The following is a 25990-nucleotide window of genomic DNA, read 5'->3' as shown; positions in this document are numbered from 1 at the left end:
TCAGAAAAGGAGGAGTAACGTTCAACACGTTGAAAATACGTCACAGAATCCTGATCTCTGATTGGTCACAGCTGGGAACGACCCCCTTGTAAACACGGAAGTGGATTCTGCAGGAGTTCACCTCTGCTAACTCGGATCGTGCAGCCTCTGAGTTGGTGTTGACTTCGAACCCACATTGATTTAGTAAATTAGAGCAATGTCTCTGTCATTCGACGGAAGAGTCGTGCTTGTCACCGGTGCTGGAGGAGGTAAATCTCCCCTTTTCCGCGTTTGTGTTCGTTTTTAGCTTAATTATTGCTACAATAACAATGCTAATGTTGGTGGCGAATTTGTAAAAATACAGTTAAAGAAAAGTGTTCAATGTGCCTCCAGTCTGTGAAATAGCCAGTTGGGACAAAATACCGATTATACAAGATTCTTCAAGTCATCCCTTTAAAGTTTAACTGTTTAAGTAACGAAGTGGGGGAGCAAAGTACGACTTTTACAACAACCAGGCTGATGAAAGTGTGTGAAAGGGCATAAGTGACTGAGTGAGTGTCCATGGCAGAGTTTTATTCTCACAAATCAAGTGTTTCTTCCCAGGCCTTGGCAGAGAATATGCTTTGGCTTTTGCTGCAAGGGGAGCCTCAGTGGTCGGTGAGTAAAATATTCCTTTTTTAAAAGAGCATATTCCTTATATTATACTTAACATTAACCATGCTTCATAAGAATTTGCATTCTTTTGTATAGCAAAACAAAACACTGGTTAGTGGTGTACTATTTGCAATAATCCTTAGCAATGACACCGTGTGACCGTGTCACTAATGGCCACACTTACACAAAAAGGCAGAGATCTTCACATACAGTATTGCTGTGTCTGTGAGGCATGCTGTCAGTCTCTGTTTTATGTCCTTTCTCGACAGATGTGTGGATGCACATAATGATTTTTATTTTATTCACACTGGTTCAGATGAAGGCCAAATTTCTGCAGCACTGTTATTCTTTCAAGTGACTCTAGGCACACATGCAGCAATGTGGGGCCTCACGTATACCAAGGCAGAATGATCCTGATAGTGGTCTTAACTTGCACTGTTTAAAGTGTTTTACCTTTTAGCTTAAGCATAAGCAAACTTTTTTTTTCAAAGCAAGTTTTATTGCTGTCTTAAAATAATATATATAAAAATACATGGTATGATATATTTAAAAATATATATATATTTTAAAGAAAAACACACATTTGAACAAATAATCAATGTAAGTAATGGATGCTTGTAAAATCTCACTAAAAGAAGCTGGGAAGTCACTTTGCATTGTACAGAAATTCCTTTGAAAAACCAGAACAAAATGGTGCTGGGGAATACGTTTTTAAAACAATTCTGTTGCTAATTTATTAGAAGGGTAATAAGTATAATTGTTTTTTTTATTTTAGATTGCATTTTCTTATTATCTTTACTGTGTTACTTAAAAAAATAGAAAAAAATGACATCAGCATTATTTTCAGTGACTTTTTTCCCTTTTTTTTAACTGTTCATAGTTATGTTTTAAAATTTATTTTTTTGCTGTTGCATTGATCAGTCCGAGGTCATAGGATTTTAATTTAGACACTAAAATGCTTAATCACTTTATTTTAAATTCAGTTTTACTAAAAGATGCTCAACCTCTTATCTCTTCTTCAAAAGATCACACCAGTCTCTTTTTTATCAACTGGATTGATCCATTATCTTTTAAACTTTAAACTCTACTAAATAATTGTTGCCAAACAAGCCCACCTTTGATCCTACTGTGCCATCCATTTACAGATTGAAATCAAACATTGTCTGTATAATTTTGAAAATAAGCAACTAATGTTCTGACTACAGATCCACATTTTTTCATTCATTCACTCAATAAGTTATAAACCTGCTGATTCTTGTGCAGGGTCATGAGGATCATGTAGACGACAGTTAAAAGAATTTTAATCTGGATTTAGAGTAAATGCCATCTAAACCGGATTAATTGAAGTCACAAACAACCTTTTATTGGATCACAAGATTGTTTTTTTAAATGGTTCAGTTTATGAGTTTTTGATCCATTTATTACATTTCATGCAAATAACTATAAATTGTTTGTTCAACAGCTTGAAAATTTAGTATAAATTGTTACAATGTCCTCCACACAGACCACAGAGCTGGTGTTCCACTAGGTTCTGGATTGGGAGTTTCATTTTTTTCCTTTTGGAGTCCAAATTCATAAGAATTTGCCATTTACTATTCTGGGCTGCTCAATCCTTGTGTTGAGGTCTGATGATATGAAATCGTTTTTAGAAGCTGTAAGACACAACGGCTTGAATAACCAGCAATTTTATTCGATCTATCTAAACCATCATGTGTCACTTTAAAAAATGTTTGTCCTATCATGGTCTAGGAGCGGCGTCTGTAACCTTTACAGCTGAAAGAGCCATTTGGGTCAGTTTCTTACTGACAAAAACAGAAGTCATAAAGTCATAAAGTCCCTTTTAAATTGCTTATTTGTACCCTAATCTGATAGAAATATGCATCAAATCACTTCGGCTTCAAAATTACCTTAATTTAGCTTCTACTTGAAGGCAAAAACACAAGTTTTTTTTCTTTTTTTCTTCAGATGTTAAGAAAAAACCTCATTCATTTATAAAATGTAGCTTTTAAACATTTACAATAACTGAACCATAACAGTGTTATATTTTTCATTTGAAAACAATTTAAATTGTTTAACTTTTTCCAGCAGTGCACACAAGTTTCATTCTGTTTGCGTTCGGCTGCTGTTTTCACTACATCTCCCATGATGCACTGGGTTAAAGTAAAAGCGTCTCAGCACACAATGAGTCTTCCTTTGACGTCTTGAAACCACAACGAACACACATCAAAGAGTTTTTAAATCTCCTAACTTAACTTTTATTACATCCTTTAGAAAAAACAGCTGCAGCCTCCAGCTTTTTCTGCCACAATAATTATCACAAAAATGCATGTGAGATTGCGAAGGGGCTGTAGATCAATACAGACTATGAGTTTCTCCTTTTTTTTGGTTGCTGGTGTGCCGCGGGATTTTTGACAAGGTTAAAGTGTGCCGTCGCTCAAAAAAGGTTGAAAAACACTGATCTATTTGATCTGGAGCTCTAGGTCCTATACCCTTGGTTTAGTCTACTTTAGTAGAACTACCAAGACCTCAGGTTCTACTGGCAGGGGTGTCAGAATCCTGGCCTCGAGGGCTGGTGTCCAACATGTTTTTCAATCGTCCTTCCATTGAAGCTCCTTATTGGCTAAACACACCTGATCCAGGTAATCACCGGCAAATAAGGCAGGGTTTTTGGAAAACCAACAGGAGGCCAGCCCTTGAGGCCTGGGTGGTTTTGTTGCTTATATTGTTTTACTGTTGAACATCTCAGTCTTCTTTTATTCTGTAAAGCATTTTAAAGTTATGCTCGAGTTAGAAATTGTTGTGGAAACAAAATTAGCATCCACTGTGACAAGTAATCAGCATAGTTCAAACCTTAATGCAAGCTTATCACTTCCAAAAAATGACAGGCCTCCTGCTATTATTTCTGTTTTATCTTGTTGTAATGAAGTGAACGACCTTGGGGCTGACACAAAAGGCGGTGGGAAAAGTTCTGCTGCGGCTGATAAGGTGGTGGAGGAGATAAGAGCAAAAGGAGGCAAAGCCGTTGCAAACTATGGTGAGAAGTATGGATTACCCTTCCCTTCTTTTTCCCTCTCAATTCTCCCCTCTGTTACTTTCCCCACCCCGTTTTCCACAAGTTGGATAGTTTAAGTAATGACAGACTAAAAACTCTATTGATTTCTGTCAGTCTGTTGCCCAAGGATGAAACGGTGAGTATTGAAGATAAATGCATCACCTTTTGTTTCCACCATCTTCTTGGTTTCACGGAATAAATGTAGTTTTCAAGAATGTAAAAGGTCTTTGATGCGTGATTCATTGGCAATTTTGGCCACGCCACGCTTCTTCAAGTCAGACATGTTCTTGTTGTGAACAACAATGACCAAAGATCAATAAAAATGTTACCTCGCCCATCATCACGTTCTAAACAGAATTGAGATTTGAGTTTACTTTTTCATAATAAAAGTTTCCAATGTTCTTTCTGTTTGTGCATTTTAATTTTATGATAAAAGCTATTTACACTGATTTGATCTTATTAAGAGAACCAAGTAGCCAATATTTAGGAGTCGGCAAACAAAAACCAAGTTGTTTAATTAAAATGAGCTGAATTAAGTAAGGGGTGAAAATAAAAAAAACTTTGGTTTAATGTGCTCACAGATTCTGTTGAAGATGGGGAGAAGCTGATTCAGTCGGCCCTGGATGCATTTGGAAGAATAGGTACTTTTTAAAAAATTAAATGATTGTGTTCTTTTTATTGGTGGTAACAACATACATTTAAATACAAACTTTTATTATTTTAGATATTGTTGTGAACAATGCAGGGTGAGTTTTTTTTCATTAGCTTTCATAATTTCTAATTAAGCATTCTTACTGGTGTGATTAAAGCTATGATTTTCTAAAAGAAAAGCTTTGAGTTTTGACTAAAAGTTTGACTTTATAATGATTTTTTTTTAGAATACTACGTGACCGATCGTTTGTTAGGACCAGTGATTTGGACTGGGGTAAGAAAAAGATCCCTTTAATTAAATATTTAACTTGCTGATGGTAAATTGTGCTTTATAAAGATATTGCTAAATTTACTTTAAAAAAAGTTTTTTTTTGGTTGATTTTGTTTTCTTAGATTTAATTTTTAAAATGATGTTTTATATGTAGTTACGGTGTTGCATCTATTCTTCTTTTTTTTCTTTTTCAGACCTCATTCACAGAGTTCACTTAAGAGGCTCTTTCTTGGTCTCCCGAGCCGCCTGGAACCACATGAAAAATCAAAATTTTGGACGGTAAGAAGCACAAATGGCAGAAATGTAAAGATATTCTCAGTTATTAGAATGAGCCCTTTTGTTTAGTTTAAACCATTAGTTTTGTAGAAAATTATTTTTATAGACAAACAAAAGTAAGTTTAGACTGGAAGTTTAAAAAAAAAGATATTTAATGGAGTTTTGTTTAATCAAAAATAGTCAAAGTGTAAACTGTGAATTTAATCAGTTCTGTGGTTTGGTAGCTTCCAAATAAACATTTCCTTTAAAAATGCACAACTTTTCTTGAAGTTGCTACACTTAATGGTTCTATAATGCTCCTCCTTAAATATTTTATGGACGCCGGTGCCTTAAAGTGACTGATGTGAGGAACATTCAGTCATTGCCTGTCCTGTGGTATTTCTGTTCCGCCTTGCGAGTGGGCTGTGATATGGATCACTGCCTCCTCATGACCAGTCAGATGGCTTGTTACAGATGTTTCCTGCAGTTACTGTGGCATTGCTGGTTCAGCTCATTACTTCAGCTCAACTGAAGTGCAGTGTCAGCAGGAAGTTGTATTCATAAATTCACACACGGTTTTTTATTCCCACTATGCCATATTACACGCATCAAATGTTGTTTTTTAAAACTGCTAAAATAAAAAAAGAGGTGTAGGTGTTGTTAGGTTTTTATGCACTGGATGCTTGACTGTGTGCCTATGTCTGTCTCTGTAAGGTTTTGTGTGGGCTGTTGCAGTTTCCCATTACTCCACAGCGCTTCTTGTCACTTTGCATTAACACAGATAGGATTTCTCCGGGTTTTCTGTGTCCAGAATCATCATGACGGCCTCAGCTGCAGGCATCTACGGTAACTTTGGCCAGGCGAACTACAGCGCTGCCAAGCTGGGCATGCTGGGGCTGGCTAACACCTTAGCTATTGAGGGACGCAAGTACAACATCCACTGCAACACCATTGCTCCCATCGCAGGCTCACGCCTCACGGAGACTGTCATGCCGCCAGGTAAGCATAGATCAAACCTGATTTAGTCTCTCTCTTTTTTGTTTTTTGGATGCTCATCAGTTTTTAGAAAAACCTGCCACTTTTGTTTTTATCACATCAACACTGTCATTTGCATTAAAACACTTTTTTTTCTTCTTTGAAATGCCCTGGAAAACTGTTTGTTTACAAAATGCGAGGTAACTGCTCTGGCGTTAGACATGCAAATTATCCATCTAATTTTCAAAGGCGGTATGTCATTTTCTTTTTGTGCAACTAAAATAGGATCACAGAAACGCTCAGTACTTTGTCAGTTTTAATTTGTAAGATTATGAATAAAACCTGGCCTTTTAAAGCAAAGTTATAGCTACATCTTTAAACACGAATGAAAAGAAATATGCCCCAAAAAAGTTTCTTTTCCTCCCAACAATAGAATATTTTACTCTTGAAAAAAACTTTCAAAGACCCACTTTGATGAAAATTGTTTATTTGGTGTTTTTAACATTTTCTTTTGACCTTTTTGTGATTTTAGAGGACATACAGTACATTCCAAATACACTGTATATAAATTGTATTCAAGTGTCAAAAAGATCAAATTCTTAGTTTTTCAATTTAACTCATGTATGATATTGTGTCTCTTTGGAAACGCTTTTACAAAAGTCCAAAAGATGTTTTTAGTGGGTTTTAAACTGTGTGCTACTGTCTTTTATTAACGTTGATTTCTAAAAAGTATTTGAGGCATAAAAAATCCAGTCAGCAAAGTCGAGCTTTGGTAAAATCTCAGTTTCTACGACATATTCAGCGTTCCAGCTCTGCTGATGGTTTATTAAACGACAGAGCGGAGAAATGTTTTTGTTCCTACTTTGTGCCGGTCTGCACGAGCATCTGTCACTCTGGACTATGCCAACTGTCACAGGATGGCCTCATGCTGCTAAATGACTTGTTTCCATATGCTGGCTCTCTTTGACTTCAGCGAAAGACAAAAAAAGAACAGAAAGGAAAACAAAGCGACTGCATCTCAGCTGATCTCTTGTCACCCGAGTAAATATTTTATCTCTGATGTTTCACGTTTTATTTTTAAATGATTGCAATTAATGTGTTGTGCTGTTATACATTTAATTCCTAAGAAAATTGAAGTTATTTTATTTACATTATTTTCCTTTTTTTATATTAGAAGTATAAAAACTTTCAAATATGTGGACTGATATTAATTCTAAGGAGCTAAAATATATATATATATATATTTTTTTTCACAACAAAGTAGTATAACCCTTAAAGCATTTTTCCAATTTTTCAACTTCCTTCAAGGTTTGTTTTTCTTGTCTGAAAATTTTACAAACATCTATTTATTTATAGTTCATTTTTGTTTTCCGCTGTGGCAGGAGGGCAAGTGCGTGACTAAGCATGAACTTACAGGGCAAACAAACAGTCGGAGCTTTAAAAAGCAGTTTGTTGTTTTGATTTTTTTGCTCTATGTTTTATTTAGATCTTGTGGCCTCCCTGAAGCCGGAGTACGTCGCTCCTTTGGTCCTCTGGCTCTGTCATGACCAGTGCCAAGAAAATGGAGGCCTGTTTGAGGTATGTAGGAAAATGACACCTTACTCTTGCCATGGTATGGCCTGCAGCTTTGTGTCATTTTCCTCTTTCTGTCAGACAACAGTAATGCATTGGGCGTCATAGGAAAAGAACATCTCTTTGATGTTTGCACGGGTTAGCTCATCTTCTCAAATTTCATCTGCTTTCAGGTTGGTGCAGGCTGGATCGGTAAATGTGAGTACTTGGTAGTTTTTCAGAGGAAATGTCTGGATACATTTGTTTTACCGTTTTACTCCGGTACTGCACACGTGGGATTGTTTTGTGCAGTGACCCTCTTTTTATCTGTTTGTCTCTGTTAACGCAGTGCGCTGGGAACGATCACAGGGTCGGATTTTGAGACAGAAAAGCAAACCCATGACTCCCGAGGCTGTGAGGGACCAGTGGAAGGAAATTTGTGATTTCACAAATGCCACCAAGCCCACCACCATACAAGGTCAGGAAATTACACGAAGACCATATTGCTAGGAGAATAACAACAGAGAATTGTGGGGCAGAAACTTTATTACTAAAGTGGCAAGTATCAAAATAGCTTACATTTTGAGGCCGAGCTGTTATTTGTTGTTAGTTTTTTTACACATCACTTAACTGTAACAAGATATTTAGTCTTACTGTATGTGCCTTTTATTTCCATTGGCTAATTTGATGTTCAGCTGCACTCTTAACAGCCCAGAAAACTTTTTATTAGTGCGGGATCATCTATTGAACCCTTTTTGAGAAATAGTACTTCAATAGGCAATTAAAATATTACATTTTGTGGTAATTTATTTCATTTTAATTGGGAAAGATATTTTCATTTACTTATTATTTTTTGTTGTCTGAATTTCATGTATACATATTGCATCTATATTTGGGAATTGTATTATTATTATTTTTTAAATATTAAAAACCTTTTAAAAATGTACAAAAACCAAATGACAGTGCAATAAATACCATAAAAAAATAGGATGACTGGAGTTTCTGCTTTAACGTGCTGTTTAAAACAAAGGGCCAGCATTTTGTATGGGCTGTTTACAGCAGAAAGTAAGTCTGCAGAACTGTAGTGTCAAACCTTTGAGCAAAAATCTGTGAGAAAGGGGGAAAATTGTTTTATTCAATAAAGTTAAATAACAAAGTTGCTAGTACAAATTAAAAAAATATTGCTATAATTAAATAAACCAATTGTCTATTTTTTGAGCTATAGTATGACTTTATTATTTTACACTTAACTTATAATTCCAACAACGTATTTTTGATTAGTGATTTTGCCAAAGCAGTACATTTAAACTATGGTAAGCAGGCTTTAAAATGCAGTCTTTATCACTTTAGATTCTCAAGAAATGCAGGCGCTGTTTAGATAGACGTATTCTTGGACAACAGTGTATAAACAGACTCTGTGGTTTGTTGATGCATTAACACCTAAAGAGTGATGTTTGGCTCAACGTTTTCTGGAGTTAACCTGCCTGTGCAGCTGTCCAAGATTTTATGTAAAGAGGTGCCATTTGCCATTGGAGCTAAATGATTCACTCTATCCTTTTATAATCAGATCTCATAAAATGCAGCGAGTTTGGTAGCTAAAAGGAATGAGGAGCAGATGATGATGATGATACAGATGAAGCCAATGAGATAGAGAGACAAAAGTTAGGATGTTGAGCATGAATCAGTGCAGTGTTCCCTAAAGGTCTGATGCACACACGACTGTGGTTCATGTTAATTATTGTTCTGCCCTTTTACTATTCTTAGCGCGCTCAGAAGTAAAAACGGAAGGTGACGGTCCCACAGGGTGCTAGCTGTTCTGGTTTTTGTGCACCTATCATTTGTTGCTCAGTACAGAGACTTGTTGCTACATTCGTTTGGTGGCTGCCTGTTGCTGAGTGATGGGAATGACTGCGCTCTTTGTAGACTTGTGTAGCAAAAGTTTTATTTATTTTTAACAACGGTGTCTACATCTAAATCAAATTCTCTGGTTTTAAATTGGAATTATAATATTTTGTTGAGTTCCAAAATGAGGCAATTAGGACTAAAACAGTATAAGTAATGATTCATAAAGTCAAAGATTTAATCATTATTGTTTACTTTTCTTGCATTTTATTTCTTGAATTTTTCCAGTAAAATCTTTAAAGCAGTTAAAAATTCTTGATGTTTTTTCATTTTTGTTACTCTGCAAAAGTCATTAAAACTTTTTTTAAACAGTTTTTTCTTTACACCAATTTAAATGAATTGTCAAACGAACCTTTGAATTTTTCTTTTTAACTTTATGAATTGTATGTAAGCTACAATGTAAAGACGCACCTCCTTGATGCACATATTTTTAAAGGTAATGCATTGCAATTATATCTGCATTACTGCAAAGTATTTCAATCCACGCTTATTATACATGAATACATGACCAAAACAACAACTTAAAGGTTGAAAGAATTGAATGTAAAATAGTATAAATTTAAAATATAAAGGCAAAAACACACCAACAAAGCAGAGTCTCATGCAGTGTCAAAGCCTGGCTAAAAAATGGGTCTTGAGAATTTTTTCGTAATATACAAAAAATAAGAATAAAAAATATTTAAAATTGGTTTTCTGTTACGCAAAAGTCAATCCCATTACAGCCACCGTGTTTGAAAGCTCCTCTCACCTCTGCACAGAGTCCCTGGCATCATTTGTGACTGTGCTGTCTCAAGTGGAGTCGGGAGAAGTCGGTGCCAACCCAGCGGCGGCTGCTACCTCTGTGGCGTCAGACGCAGGGATTAATCCTGTGAGTACACACGGCTATTGATGCACATTTCTCTCTGAAAGTAAAATACAAGCTGTTTGCAGATCTGCTGAAGTGTTGAAAGTCATTATTTTGTTCCCCCAGATTGCTCTTTTGGTTGCTGTAGTCATTGAATATAAAACATGTATTTCTATCCAGTTGTGTGTTTATGATGAGCGCTTTTTTTTTTTATTGTGGATATTTTTTGGCAAAGCTTAAAATGAACTTAAATCCACATATCCCATTTCTTATCAGAGTATCAATCTTCTCTTCATCCACTCATCAGAGCCGAGGCCCTGTGATAACAAGCTCAAATGCTGTTAAAGTGGGAATTTTCCGGATATGTTCTTAAGATATTCCTTTTAGCAACACACCAAAAATGTAATTTGATTTGATTGATTGATTTCAAGCATTAAAAATAATGAAATACTGCATTAAAAAAATTACAAAACACAGATCTATCAAACCCAAATCAGATATCAAGAAATACATGAGAATATAAAGCAATGTTGGTAGAAGATGCCCATCTTCTTGACAGTGTAATAACTCAATCATAGACATTTTTTCAGTAATGCATACAGTACACACACAGATCACGTTAGATTCATGAAATATATGGATTATCGATTGAAGTGGGAAGAACAATTTTAGGAGGAGGAAGTGAATTTACACAATATCCCCCCATTGAATTATTACTTTTTACATACTTGGCATAATCTGGTCCTTATTAGATCAAGTGCAGATTATTTATCAAGTAACAAAATGGAGTTTATTGATTATCCTCAGAAAACATTCTTACATGAGTTCAGTAAACATAAATATGTATTACACTTCATGTAACAGATCTACTCATTATCATGAGAATACATTAGCACATTCATCTAGTAATAATTGCTACACATTGCTGACTAACTAGCTTATTGATTGAGTGAAATAAGCACTTTCAATGAAAAGATTGAATGTGTATTTTTCATTAAAGTTGCATTTCCAGTTCAACAAAAATTGTATACAGACCTAATTAATTTAAATAAAGTTTAGCTTTAAATACAAAAGGGGTTAATACAAGTATACACCTGACGTGTCAGAAGATTCATAATGCCCTATTGTACCAGTAAAATCTGTTCAGCACATTAGGCCTTCAGCTCTGATCTGTTTGCTGGACGGTTAAAAAAAAAAAAAAAGAAGCGTTTACTTTTTTTCTTGTAAACATCACTTTCCTTTTGTATCACCTGCAACTTGTCAGATTTGGCGTTCATGCAGAAACCTGGTTCATATCGATATATTTTTTCTTTTGCACTAAGCTTGATGCTATTTTGACCAAAAACCCTCTTTTACGTCTCGTCCATGATGTCAGCCTTGACTCTCGTTTATTGTGAATCTCGTTCCCTGATTTGTTTGGCTAATCTCATTATGATGAACGAAAGAAGGTGAGCCATGACAATCGCAGCATAAAACGAGTTGCTCAGAAATCTATAATAGGTATTTCTTTCTTAAAATGGAGATTTAAAGCTTGGTAAAAAAAATAATTAAAAACTATAAAATATAGTAATGTTTTACAGTATTTTCCTTCTTTCATTTTTAAACTTGTTGAATTAAATGGATTAAAAGTTTGAAAAATCAAGAGTCTTTATTAGACTGTGAATATATTGTTATATTCCCACATGATCTGAAGGTTTCTGCCCCAATGCACAGTTGAAAGTCCATATTAGATTACATTTGTACATCCAGCCCTTTTAAAATAAAAGCATTTATAAGCTGGAGCATGAATGGAAAAATGCCATGAATTATTAAATAAAAAATGTCCTCCTTTTGTCAGTTTGTAGATTTTTCTACACACTTGGCATCTCTGATTTAAGTCCTTGAATTGATTTATTTGATACTCTGAGACCATAAACTTGAGTGGGAGTGTTTTTTGGGATTCTCTCTAAGCTCTTGCTGGTATTTCACCTTAAACGTGCTAACGTGTTACTAATGTGAGGATCCATTCAGAACCTCTCGTCTGTTCACACAAAACATTTGACGAATAGCCTTCAAGCTTTCTCACAAAAGGCAGCTCCTTCATTGCGGTCTGCCATTATTGCTCAGTAACAAACCAAATGATGTTACAGATCAAGGGAAGGGGGTGGAGCCGCAGTGAGTATGGTGCGACGTTCCCGAAGGTGGGATACTAATAAGAAGGTGGTGAATGTTAATTACTACTTCCTTCATCCCTCTTCACCCTCCCAGAAAGGAGTGTGGCGGTGTTCATGCTCGCTGGATGGGGGTGGCAGTCCCACAGCGTGGCGGCTGCGCTCATTAGCATGGTTTTGGCCTCCTCATTTGCTGCTCATTAAAGAGACCTGTTGCTGAGTGATGGTAACGAGTGATTGTGCTTTTTCCCCAGTCTTCCTCTGATTCGGCTCCTCCTTTGTTGTAACTGTCCTTTTTGTTTTGTTCTCTTCTTATTTAAATATTTTGTATTTTCATTCAGACATTTTCCAGAGTGGAAACATTTGTGCTGTATGACAGGACTTTATTTCAGATTCACTTTGATCCTGCATCAGTGGTGTAAAAAAATAATCTGTATAGGGTTGAATTTCATAATAGGTGTCATAATTTAGTTTTTTTTAAAAATTGAATTGAATGTATTTATTCTGAGATCAAAGACATTTCAGATGAAGAAAAAATATTTTCCTAATAGAAAAGTTTGCAGTTATTGCAGTTTTTTCATGTTAAACCTCTCATATGAGGATAGCTTTGCATGTGTGCTAAACTTATTTAGATAAAAGCTTTGATATAGTTTTAAATTCCCTGAATAATAGGAACACTGACTGCTGGGAATTCAGGAACTACTGGTCACGAGATCAAAAGGAGGGTTTATTTTTTTGGAATAAGATGGAAAATATTTAAAAGGAAAAGCAACAAAAGTGCTACTTATCACACTCAAAAACAGGAAATAAACATTACGAAAATGTAACTTGTAATTTCACCCAGAAAATTATATGTCTGTAAATCATACGTAAATGAATAATGTCGATTGTACATAAAAAGATAATCAATTTAACAGTTTCTAATTTCAATCATGTTGATCCAACATGATACCATTAAATTGGATTACATTAGTAATGGCAAGGAATTGTGGGATACCATTTTCTTTGCTTATCTGGGCAGATTGGGATTTAAGTGTGAGTTTTTGTCCATGTGTTTTGTCTAGCTGTTTTACTCTGTTTTAACCAGTAATTTAAACTGTAATGTGTATTTTTTTTCTGCACCATGAGTTAGAGTTTGGGAGAGGATGATGACCAACCCCCTTGTGCGGTAAATTGTTGATGTCCCAATACTAAAGACAGAGTTCAAGGCACATGAGCTCCTGCCTTGTTATGGGAGACATTACTGGGTCATTCATGTCTTTGAGATGAAGATTGCAAGGCCCATTGGTAAAACATGAGAGAAGTGTGTCAAGTTCAGTTGCATAAACAAAATTGAAGAAAATAACAAATTTAAGCTAGATCAACATATTAAATTAAGTTGGATAGACGTACAAATTTAAGTTGAAGAAACTAATTCAATTACGTGTTACCAATTGAAGTGATTCATTTAAGTTGGATCAACTTTTTTTTTTTATATACAGCAATAATATTAAGTTAAAGTTGGGTCCAACTGTAGTATTTAAATTGAATCAACTTAAATTTATTAGGTTGAACCTAAATACATAATTTGACCCAACCTAGGTACATTAAGTAGGACCAATATGATTCATTTTTTGTTCAAGTAAAGCTATCTACTCAGGTGGAAATCCTTTCCATAATTTTTTTATGTTCATTCAATGTGAAAGTTTTTTGAGTGCACTAACACAATATCCCAAAACGATATTTTGTGGACGTTTAGAGGTTGTGGTAGTTTTTTTACATGTGTCATCTTTTGCCACCTTGGCGGGATTTTACTGATAAAACCCTGACGGAACCTAAACTGAAAAAAGACCTAAACTAAAAGCAAAAAACCTAGGTAGGTTCCTGTTTTTTTTACACTTTTTAGATCCTATATATTAAGTTTAGCTCTGTACAGTTGTAGTAAACCTATTTTGTAAACAAAAATGAATGTTTTCAACAGAATGCTTGTGTTTCTGAAAGAAAAAAAAAAAAAAACTCTTCAGAGGTCACCACCTCTGTATTTATCCGGGCTTGGGACCGACACAATGAGACCATGAATGGCATTCCTGGCTTTATTTAGTCCTGTTTTTTTGGTTTATTTTGGTCAAATCTTCAGTTTATAAAAAAAAGAAGTGTTTCAGTTTTTTTGCAGCAGTTTTCCTTCTTACTGATTTCTTAGGTTTGTGTTTTTGGGGTCTTCGAGTAAACCAGGAGATACACTGTAATGACTTCTGAAAGTGCACCGCTACAAGCTCCAGCTTTTTCAAACTTGACAACTCATGATTTTTTAATAACTCCACACAGTGTGAAGTCAGGGACAACAATAACCTTCTTAGCAAAGTTCCTCTAACACCCAGTTTTGATATCTCCTTTAAATGTTGGAAGTTGGCACCCCAAACAAGCATCTGCTCCGATTAGCTTTAGAATCAGTGGAGGCTCCCTTGGCAGGATCTCCTTCACGTTGCTCTGTTTGCCGTTGGAGTGAACTGCTGACAGCTCGCATAAGGCTGAGTTGCTTCAATAAAACATGGAGTTACGAGTGAACTCACGCTGCATGAAACTATTCACTCGGACGTTTCGATTCTCAAGAAGCTTCTGGTGGGATGCAATAGTCCGTTTACATGTAAGGGCATTTTATTTTGAAATGCTCGTATATCTGTTAATTTCTGAGGGTCGCTCAGAAGCCATTTCCCCACTTTAACTAGAAGAGATGAACAAAATACCCCAAAATGTCAAATTTAAGGTTTCATTTCTGCTATGCTACACTTTTACTGAGTGCTTTTGGGTAATGGAGCTTCTAGACTGTTGTCCTTGCTGTACTTTACCTATGTTTCTGTTTATGGGATTTAAACATGCTGTTTAATTGCATTTGTATATTTAACAATATATGCAACTACAATAAATATATTCTGTGCTACTTAATGTTTTACAATATGTGCCTTTTGAAAGGGAAAAACATAAAACACATGACACAATATTTGAATCCCTTATTAAATTAGAGGCTGTAGTTTTTAAAATCATGAAAAAAAAACATGATTTGCTTTTACAAAAGGGCAACAAAGATGTTAGAAAGAGGTTCAATCTTTGAGAAAGCAGAGAAACATCCATGTCTATTATGGGAAATAATAAATTGTGATGGTTTTTAAGAGAAAGTTGAAACATTTGGCACAGAATAGGATGTACAGAACGGCAGAAATGTGTGTAATAATCAAATCAAAGCAGCATGACTTCCAGTTGCTCAGCTTTTTCTACCTGTAGTTCTGTAGAAAAGCCGCCCACCTCTCTCACAGGTTGGAGTTGTCCCCTTTGTGCTCTGCAGTGCCACTTCCTTTTGTTTGGTTCTTGCACCACGAGAAAAGAGAAGTGAGCTCTCATGTGCAGGGCTGCAGGTAGAAAATGACACGCAATTTGTCTGGTTTGCTGGTTTTTTACCACATTTGTCTATTTAACTAGTTTTTTTTATTTTTTTATTTACATCCAGCAGAATCTTAACATGCTTCACAGTCACAGAGTTTTGGTGCAAAATTTAGAAGATTAAGAAACCTCAACGATGTCAGTTTCTGTTGGGATTTCAGATTTGTGTGATTTATTGTTAAGGTTTGTTTAAGTTTATAATTTAAAGAAGCTAAAGTTGATCCACATCCACAGATTCATTAACAACACGCTTAATGAGTAGTGATTCAACAGAGCCGCCTCGTCTCCTTATAAAAAGCTGCTTTTTTTTTTTATTTTACTCAAAGACTCATTTCCCTTTTGATAATGGGATCCTGTGTCAGTAATCTCTGTGGGAACATATAACGTGAAATCAAAAGGAATGTTGAAATTGTTCTGAAGCCACAGCATTTCCCACATCTGCATTTTAATGCAGTTTTAATTAATCGAATGTCTCCAGAGGCCCCACTTTAGGATGATTTCTGAGGGGTAATATCCTATCTAGAGTGGGATTCAAACCACATGCTTCTTCATGATCGACTGTGACTCCAGTTTTTATGTTCATGCTGGTCATGGATATGGAAAAAGCTCATAGTGTTTGACTTTTGACCTTTAATGTAATAGTTTCTATCATTTAACTTTAGTCTCTGCGCATATTTACTTTTTTCAAGCAAACATTTTTAATTGACTTTATTTCCTGAAAAAGGAAAAACCAAAATAGAATTTTTTTGTTTATGAATGTGTCAAAGTAAAATTATAAAGCCCATCTGAGAACAGAAAAAGAATAAAGTAAATGGGATTTTGTTGTTGTGTTTATTTTGTTTTACTGGTTGTTTTTACTTTCAGCTGACAGAAAGTTGTGACGTTCATTTCAGTGAATACTTTAGCTTACACGTGTTGTTGTGGGATCATTTTCTCTCATTTGCTTTAGTGTCGTCAAAAGGCTGATTTTTGAATGCTGGCACAGGCCAAACGCCCCCCTCCTCGTCCAAGTTCTTGACCGCCCGTCAAAATCAGAACCTGCTTTGGAGTTCTGCTGATCGCTCACAAACCTCTGCCTCGTGTCCTCCAGCTCTTTTCTGAATTGCTGATTTTGTTCCAACCCTGACACCCCCGCAGGTCCTTAAACTGTGAGGACTGCTGATAATCACAGATTAGATTTGATCTTCTTGACTCTTCTAAAGATGCATTTCATCAAATTTTGGAGTGTTCCACTTTAATTTATTATTTTATTGTAATTGCAGTGAAACTTCCAGCCTTAACTAAATAACAAAAAATGACTTAATGAATAGCTGAGCACCAACAATTTAACTCAAACAGGCTTGATTTTTTATTTTTTTTTGCATTCAGCCAAAAATAAATGAAGACCCTCCTACTTCATGGTCTTTAAAATCCTCTTTTATTGTCTTCACAGACCAATTTTCTGCTTATTGACAATGAAAGGAAAGTAGCAAGAAAAGGTGTTGGTGGATCAAACACGTTTTCAGATCTGTTGTTTTTTTAAAGACCCCTACTGATGAAAATTGTGTTTTCAGTGTTCTTAACATGTTCTTTTGACATTTTTCTGATGATGGAGCACATGTATTGAGAAAATTTAAGCATAAAATTGTATTTCTGGAGCAGACGAGAAATTTTGGTTAGAAAAAGATTGCATTAAATATGTAGAAAATATGCTTTTTCCTCATCTGAGCTGGAATCCGACTCAAAACTCTTCGGTTGGATAGCTCCACTATTGCTCGCCGTTTAGGTTTTACCAGTAATGTTAGGTTGGGGTTGTGAGGGGCTGTAAGCTAGGGGTAGAGTGCATAAATGATGAGATCTCAGTAAGAGGAAGGGGAAGGGGGGTGGGGTTGCTCTGCACCAATCCCGCCCACAACTCTGAGGCAGATTTCTAATGAACTCCTGCTGTTTCGTATAACAATGTCCTAGAAAATGACAGCTTTTTAAATTTTGGCTATAAACGTCATTAAAAGACCACGAGAACGCTTTTACAATAGATCAGAAGATGATCGGAGTGGGACTTTAATTAGTTTCTGACAAAGACTCATCTTCCTCACCACCAGAGTCATGCCACACCACCACCACTCCATGCCGTCTGGCTACACTTTACCGTCACAACTTTACGGTTGCAGATCTCATTTAGATATGACGTCCACACAAGATGTAATAAATTTGTCTACTTGTCCACAACTTGTCTCCTCCTCCTGCAATTTTCATCCTTTTCGTGAAGTCCACCACCATCTGTTCTTATGTATTCCTGTCATAAACACCAAACTTACCCATCTGCTCCTTTTTACTTCCTCAAAACAGGAAATGACTACCGGTAACTAGATTTTTACCTTAAATTACACCAAAACATATTTTTTTCCTTTAAGTTCTTGGAATGTTTTTTCTTTGACCATATTTTTGTAAAAAGAAGTTCCCTTTATTGAACTTTCTTTACACGTTTTAGTTAGTTTGATGGATCTAAATAGTCTTTTTCTTCTGTCTCATGTTCTTCTATCTCAGACAATGGCGGTTGGACAGAAACTTCCCACATCCTCCTTCAGCTACTCTCACACTCAGTGCATCCTGTATGCTCTGGGAGTGGGCATGTCCACCAAAGACCCCGACCACCTCAGGTATGCATCTGTGTGCGTTAGTGGCAGCCATCTCCTTTAGGACTCTGAAAAAGCAATTTGTTTGAATAAAAGAAGAAAAAAGAAAAGATAATTATTCTTACAGTGACCTGCAAGAAGAGCGGACTGAGTCACACGCCTGTGGCCATCTGTGCTGTTATTTTTGCCTTCGTCTTGCTTCAGCTGTCCATGTTTTTTTTCTCACTTCAGTAACGCTTGCATGTTGATGTAGGTTCCTGTATGAAGGGCATCCTGACTTTAGCTGCCTCCCCACCTTCGGGGTCATTCCGTCGCAGTCCTCCATGATGGATGGCGGGCTGAGCTCAGTCCCTGGACTCAACATCGACTTCACACGGGTAAGGCAGCCGTTTCTCCACTCCACAAGTGTTTCTTTTTTTTTAATTTAATGTATGTTTCTGCAGATTTTTCTCCATATGGAATATTTCACACACAAGAAAGTGTAGTAGGACACACTTGTGAGGCTTCTTTGTGAATGTGTGTCACAGCAGTTGTGTTTTGTCAGGTTTTGCATGGAGAGCAGTACCTGGAGCTTTACAAACCTCTGCCAACATCAGGTATCTTACTCTAAAAAAACAGTTTTTATTGTATGAAACTGTTGGGAATGAGAAAAAAAAATGAATGTAATAAAGTCTGATTTGTTTGTCATTACTAAAAATTCATGTCACTTTTTAAAACTTGTAAAGGTTTTGTTGCATGTAAAAATCTTTGTGTGGAAACATTTATTCCTAAATTGTAGAAATAAAAATACATTGGAATGGAAACCGTCTCATCGAAACTCCTAAAGTCCCACTCCAATTACATCTTTATCTATTGTCAAAGTGTTCCCGGTGGTCTTTTAATTATGATTATGCAGTTTTTAGCCAAAGTCGAAAACCTCTGTCGGTTTTTTAAGACAAATTTTCTGCAGAGCAGCAGGAATTCATCAGAAATTGGCTGGCGGGGGAGTAAGTGACCCTACGCTGATATCCCATCATTCCCTTGGTAACACTCTCCTGCTTCCAGCCCCTCACAACCCTAGTTAACATTAGCGGAGCAACAAAAATGGTGAACAATATGAAAGCTATCCAGCAGCAATGTTTTAAGTCAGATGGCAGCTCAGACGAGGAAGATAAAGACAATAATGGATCCATTTGTCTGCAAGCGGATGCATCAGAATAGAGCAGAGAAGGGAGATTTCGGCCAGTTGCATCACAAAGCTGAGCTTTTCTTTTAAATGGAGGGTTTTGTATCTGCCCCTGATCCATCATGGTTTGAATAAAGTTTAGATCTGAAATTCTTTAAATGTCCTCCATCATGAGAAAAATGCTACAAAAACACGCTTTTCATCATAGTGGTTCTTTTGGATTCCTGTTGCAATAACATACCTAACCATATTACAGATCTCAATGCAAAACCATCTTTTTATTCAAAACAAGAATAAATGAAAACTAATCTGATTCTGTGGTGGGGGAAAAAACTAAATCTGAAAACCGGACCGGAGACCATCATCACTGCATACATGCATATTGAGGAAAACAAACCCATGTTCTGATAAATTAATCAGTGTGATCTCAGCTTGTGCCTTCTGCATTAGCATGATGTTGAAGTCACACAGCTCGGGTTTTGTGTAGAAGATGAATCCCTGACGGTCTGCCTGCTCCCACCGGGGCGTTTAGCAGCACTTGGTGCTGCTTTGGATGTTATTTCTGGAATCTTGTGAAGCTGTGACTCCCGCTGCACAGCGAGAATCTGCTTTAACTCTGCTTTTATATTCTAAACGGGGAGTATAAGTGTCGGCGACGTGTCTTAGTACAGCAGGAAAAACACAAAAAAAACTTGGTGCTTCTTGTCGTACTTTAAATCTTTCATCTCTTTATTGAAGGGTTTTGCTCATCAGCTTTTAGTGTTATAAGCAGTTTGCACATAAAATTAAAAGTGACTCTCTGAACTGAAATCTGCAGGTGAGCTGATCTCTGAAGCCACTGTCGCAGACGTGCTGGACAAAGGTTCTGGAGCTGTCATTCTGTTGGATGGTGAGTTCAGATAAACGCCATCACTCGCCGTATTTATTGTTCTGCGCCGGTTTTAATGATCTACCTCACAGAGAATCAAATAATAATTAAAAGTCTGGAATTATGGACTTGGAAAAGCTCATGATTTTGTTCGACAATCCCTCAGAGATGGATGTTATGAGATTCACTCTGATCTATATTTGTTCCAATCTAACCCCCCCCCCCACCCAAACAACAAGGGGATGCTTTGCGGGAGCCCTGCTAAAGAAGCATTGCATGAAATTACAATTGATTTTAGTCATCTTCTGCTGGAATAAAGGTATAAAAAGGAAGATCTGTTGTCACGTTTGCCTCCTGTGGAAGCAGATTTGATTGTTTTTTTAAATGTACTATCACATGGAATTAAGCAGATGTGCAAAGTAAATCTGATAACTTTTGAATTTGAAACATTTGTCTTTTGTTTTAAGCTGCTCAGACTCCCATCAGCCTGGCTCTCTTCCCAGAGTTTATGTAGTAAATGATCCGTTTAAAGTAATCTGACTCGCCCTAAACTATGCTGAGCTGAGGAGCAGAGTTTCAATCGTCTCTCTGTCCTCCTGGAGGCAGAAAATACTGATAAAATCACACCATTACTTGTTGCATGAACTCTGCAAAGTATGTCAAGTTTCACAAACACACAAAAAGCATTTGTGTTTTTATGAATGGAGTGATACATCTGTAAAGCTGAAGTGTTGGCTCTGTCTTCCAGTGAACACCTACAGTGGGAAGGAGCTGGTGTGCTACAACCAGTTTTCTGTGTTTGTGGTCGGAGCTGGAGGCTTTGGAGTAAAGCGTAACTCGGACAAAGCCAAAGTATGTTTCTCATTTTTACCTTGCTTTTCACATTCACACAAATGTGACAAAATTTTTTTTAACTGCAAATCAGTTGGAGAGCCGCTCCAATGAAAATTGTGTTTTTTTTTTTTTTAAACATGTTCTTATGGCATTTTTTTCTGATGTTGGAGGACATCTATGAAGAAAATAAAACTCAAAATTGCTTTTCTGAGTATTTCTTTGTTCGAATCGTCGTGAATCAGGAACAGACGAAAAAATGCAGTTGGAAAAAGATCGTATTTGTGATGAAGAAAATACATTGGGGGGGGGGGGGCACAAGCTCCCTACTCCGCTCTACGTCTGAGACATCTTGATCAAACTGAACAGATGGATAGCTCCGATGTTGCTCGCCATTTTTGTAGCACCGGGAATGTTAGATTGAGGTTGTGAGGGGCTGTAAGCCAGCGGGAGAGCATCAGAATATGAGGTTAGGTACACTTGTAAGAATGATTGTTGGTAAATAGTTGTACTTCAGAATATTACAGCTTTATTTACAGATGAAACTCAAAATTTAAGAAATTTAGTTTTAATTAACATGCTTTTAATAATTTCTTTTTTCTTCCTGTGTTATCTTCCTGCAGCCTCCTCTGCCTCCTCCTAATCGTGCACCAGATGCTGTGGTGATTGATTCAACCACCAGAGACCAAGTGAGTGCGACTGTGTGGGTTTTGGTGCAGAATAAATCAGCTAAACTGATTATATGTGGGTGAAAATAGAACATAGTTGTTTTCCTCTGAAATAATCATGAAGTTTGAGACTAAATGTGAGCGTGGGACAGAAGTCTTGAGCGTGGTTTTTCGTTCTGTGTCAAAAAAAAAGAAAGGCTTGCCGACTACATGAAGCAGCATAAAAGTGAAGTAAGAGAATTAAAAAGAAACACACAACAGAGCCCCTGAAGCATTTCAAACCCTTGTATGACTTCAAAGATCTTTCCAAATTTAGACATTGCTGGGATGATTTAATTTCTAACCACCTCTGTGTACAAGAAGTTCAGGGGTTTATGAATTAGATATGGATCTAAACAATGCCTGCTCCCCTTGTGCTTTCAGGCTGCCTTGTACCGTCTGAGCGGGGATTGGAACCCTCTTCATATAGACCCCAGTTTTGCCGCCATGGGAGGTGAGTCTGTGTGGGTCAAACTTCCTTTTGGGTGAAGGGAAATGGATTTTTGCATCTTGTTGATTTTTGAAAACGCTCTTTGGTCAGGCTTTAAGAAACCCATCCTGCACGGCTTGTGCTCGTTCGGCTTCGCGGGGAGACACGTTCTCAAGCAGTTTGCAGACAACGACCCCTCCAGATTCAAGGCCATCAAGGTGAGTGATTTAGTCCTCGTTGTGCATCCTCAGCAAAAATCTACAACGTTTATTGACTTGACTCTACGGACTAGAGTCTGATCTGCCATTGAAATCATGCTCCGCTGCTCTGCCTGTCTCCTGGGGGGAAAACTGCATTTGCTGTGATTGTGCAGCCTTAATCTGAATTCATTTGGAAGCTTAATAATGTACAAAAATACAAGTTTTGCATAAAAATGAACTGACTTTTGGAGTTTATTCCTGATCTCCAACATTTAGATATGTGTTCCGTCTATTGAGCCTCCTCAGATTTGAGATTAGTTACACCATTTCAGCTACATAGATTATATTTAATGATTGATCAAACATTTTCTATAACGAACTCCCTTAAATCCAGCCTCCGGATCCAACAGTATTTGGATAATCAAATGATTTCGATTAAAGTTCTGCTTTAATCGTCTCTTTCCAGGTTCGCTTTGCAAAGCCGGTAACTCCAGGTCAGTCGCTTCAGACCGAGATGTGGAAGGAGGGCAACAGAATCCACATCCAGTGCAAAGTCAGTGTTTTACTGTGGATTTCAGCCAATCAACAGCTTCATAGGACAAATGAGCTTCTTTTCCTCACCTTTGCTCTTCTGATCATCTCTCACTCAGGTGAAGGAAACCGGGGAGGTTGTGCTGACCGGGGCTTACGTGGATTTGCACGGCACTTCAGAGGGTTCTCCTGAAAAGCTCTCTCAGGTAAAAATACTCCTGTCGACAAAACTCCTTTACTTTTATGATTCGGCCTAAAAGATGAATGCTCTACTGTTTTGGATGTAAACTGTGCAAAAACAGTTTCAGGAATTAGTTTATTATAATCAACTAGAACCGTTTGGGTGCATTTTTTTAATGCCTGATGGACATCTATGCTGAAACATCAGTGTGGCGGTACAATCTTCCTCTTTTGCAGATCTGATCTCTGCAAATGACTTGATTTAATTAACTCACAGAGAGAAAAGGCAGTTGGAAGTTGGTTTGCTAGAAATTAAGCAGCCGAACTCTGAGTTCAGATCAAGAGTTCGTGTCTCTGTCTCTGAGCAGGGGGGAGGCCTCCAGAGCGAGCTGGTGTTCGCAGAGATCGGCCGTCGAATCAAAGACTTGGGCTCCGAGTTGGTCAAGAAGGTGAACGCCGTGTTCGGCTGGGAGATCACGAAGGATGGGAAGAAGGCCGCGCAGTGGAGTGAGTGTTCAGCAACAAAAAAACAGCACTGCTCAATCACGAACAACGTGTCAGCTCAGTGCAGATCATTTGGAAAAATGCAGAGCTCTTTAAAATAGTAACGAATGTGTGGTGGTGTGACAGGACAGGACAGGAGGAGCTGAAACATACATGAGGCGTTCTCATGCTGTCTTTTTGTTGCCGTGTTGGAATCGGAGCACGGAGCAGACCTGGTCTGCAAAGAGGAGCAACATGGTCTCACTGTCTGTGTGCTTCTTGTCCTCCTTCTGGAGAGTCTGGCAGGGAGGGAGCATAAATCAGAGCTGCAGCAGCTGAGTTCATACTGCGTAAAACCTAAAGAAAAGATTCAGGAGATTCTGTGGTGCAGAGGTAGAGCGGTCGGCCTCTGATCAGAGGATTTGCGTTTTGTGTGCAACGGTAACAGCAGTTTCTCCAGTGACGAACCAGACAGATGGAAGCTTTTTGTCTTTCTGCAGCCATTGATCTGAAGAACGGCAGCGGCTCCCTTCACAAAGGCCCGTACAAGGGAAAGGCAGATGTGACCATCACCATATCGGATGAGGACTTCATGGAAGTGGTGAAGGGGAACCTGATGCCTCAGAAGGTGACACACAGGCGTTCTTTTAAACTCTTTCATCCGTTTTGGAAAAAGTATAAAAAAGAAAGTCTCTGCTAATGTCATTCCCTGATATTATGAAGTCCTTTCTGTACAGTGTGATCAAAGCGAAGGCGCCTTCCCACCTGTAAGGAAGTCCACTTTGATTTCATCACGTTAGATGAAAGATGGAAGGCGAGCCGCTTCAGGACGGCTCTGCGGAGACGATCAATGAGATGCACTTGTTGTCTGTTGCATCACATGTGTCCGCGGGGGGGGTGTCTCTGTGGCTATCTCATTTGCCTCCTGGGGAGTTTGCTATTGATGGGCAGGGTATTTACAAGGAGTCTGTGGGCTGACGGTCCCTCAGCTGGACTCTGGGATGATGAGGGAGAAGATGAGCAGAGATTACAGGTGGACTTGAAAGTGATGCTGCAGCCTGTCATCCAGGGTCACCCTGACCCGACCGACCACTATTGCAGCGGAGGCAGGTTTATTTCATGCCTCCTCTTGTTTCAGAGCGGGTTTGAGCCCGCTTGTGCATAATGAGTGGAGGCAGCCGCAAAGCAGAGGACACCTTGCGTCTTTGGAAAAAATGTAATTACTGACGTTTATCTTTTTTTTTCGTTTTCAGGCTTTTTTCTCTGGGAAGCTAAAAATGAGGGGGAACATCATGCTGAGTCAGAAGCTGGAGGTCATCCTGAAGGATTACGCCAAACTTTGAGCTCCTCGTCAAAACCGATGTTCTTGAGAACTAACCACACTTTTGATCGGTGTCTGTTCTTCTGTCAGAGGTTAACATTTCACCCACTGATCCACTTAAAACAGTTTTCTGAGCAGTTTATTAAGAACTTATGCAAATTAAAAAAATGTTTTTCTAACTTTTAATGTGCAGCTAGAATGGAATAAAAATAAATTGAAATTAAATAAAGTCCTTTATTTAGAATAAAATTAATTAAATGCTTTTAGTTTTTCTAACATGCTTATTTTTTTTTTGACTTGGTTCAACATTTTTTTGTTTGTACCAATAAACTGGGGAGAAATATGGAAGTGGCGAGCAGCGTTGTTAGCCCGCAGGGGCTACTACCCCCCCCCCCCCCCTCGCTGGAACCCCCCGTTACCCGCCCTCATTGGGTGAGAGGCTGCTACAGGCCCTTCTGCTCTCTGCCACCTTGTTTTGAGCTGCGCGTGACCAATTCATGAAGAAGAAAAAAAAAAACACACTTCTCAAAAAGACAGCTTTTCTGTTGGTTTTATCTCCATAGCAACCATGTTTTTTTTTTTTTGGATGCCATGAGGGTGATGAACAGGTTTATGTAACTTTTAGATGATTTGGCAAAAGTAAATGTTGGATTTCCTTGGCAGCTGAGGTTATTTGTTTATTTTTTGTTAACCGCACCCACATTCCTTTTTTCGTTTTTCACAAGGCCTCTTGTGTTGGACATATTTTACTATTACAACAGGGGCTTCTGGATCTTCTTACACACAAGGTGTGTATTTCTATAAATCCCTTTTGTAATTTAGGTTAAACTTTTTTTATATAGATTACATTTGTATCCTGGGGATAAGAAGAAGGGAGGGGTGTTGGAGATGGGGGGGGTAAGAGCACAGAAGAAAGGGGGAAGTTTAGGAAATCTGCAGGATGTCCCGCCAGACTCTGAAT

General features: G+C 37.6%; 1 protein-coding gene across 1 annotated transcript; it reads left to right on the top strand.

Moving 5' to 3' along the window:
* Nucleotides 1-90: 90 nt before the first annotated feature.
* hsd17b4 (hydroxysteroid 17-beta dehydrogenase 4) lies at nucleotides 91-25691 on the top strand. Its single transcript, XM_023958302.1, has 25 exons — nucleotides 91-248; nucleotides 583-636; nucleotides 3560-3667; nucleotides 4267-4326; nucleotides 4410-4431; nucleotides 4564-4610; nucleotides 4802-4886; nucleotides 5674-5861; nucleotides 7324-7415; nucleotides 7583-7607; nucleotides 7738-7866; nucleotides 10049-10158; nucleotides 18225-18337; nucleotides 18567-18690; nucleotides 18858-18909; nucleotides 20296-20367; nucleotides 21095-21198; nucleotides 21801-21866; nucleotides 22269-22338; nucleotides 22426-22532; nucleotides 22981-23067; nucleotides 23165-23251; nucleotides 23594-23732; nucleotides 24209-24336; nucleotides 24962-25691. The coding sequence occupies exons 1-25, from the start codon at nucleotides 197-199 to the stop codon at nucleotides 25049-25051; spliced, it is 2211 nt and encodes a 736-aa protein (XP_023814070.1). The 5' UTR covers nucleotides 91-196; the 3' UTR covers nucleotides 25052-25691.
* Nucleotides 25692-25990: the final 299 nt, after the last annotated feature.

Source organism: Oryzias latipes, chromosome 9 (genome assembly GCF_002234675.1).
Source record: "Oryzias latipes chromosome 9, ASM223467v1".
Lineage (NCBI taxonomy): Eukaryota > Metazoa > Chordata > Actinopteri > Beloniformes > Adrianichthyidae > Oryzias > Oryzias latipes.
The sequence above is the reverse complement of the archived record's forward strand: the minus strand, read 5'-3'. Positions and strand labels throughout refer to the sequence as shown.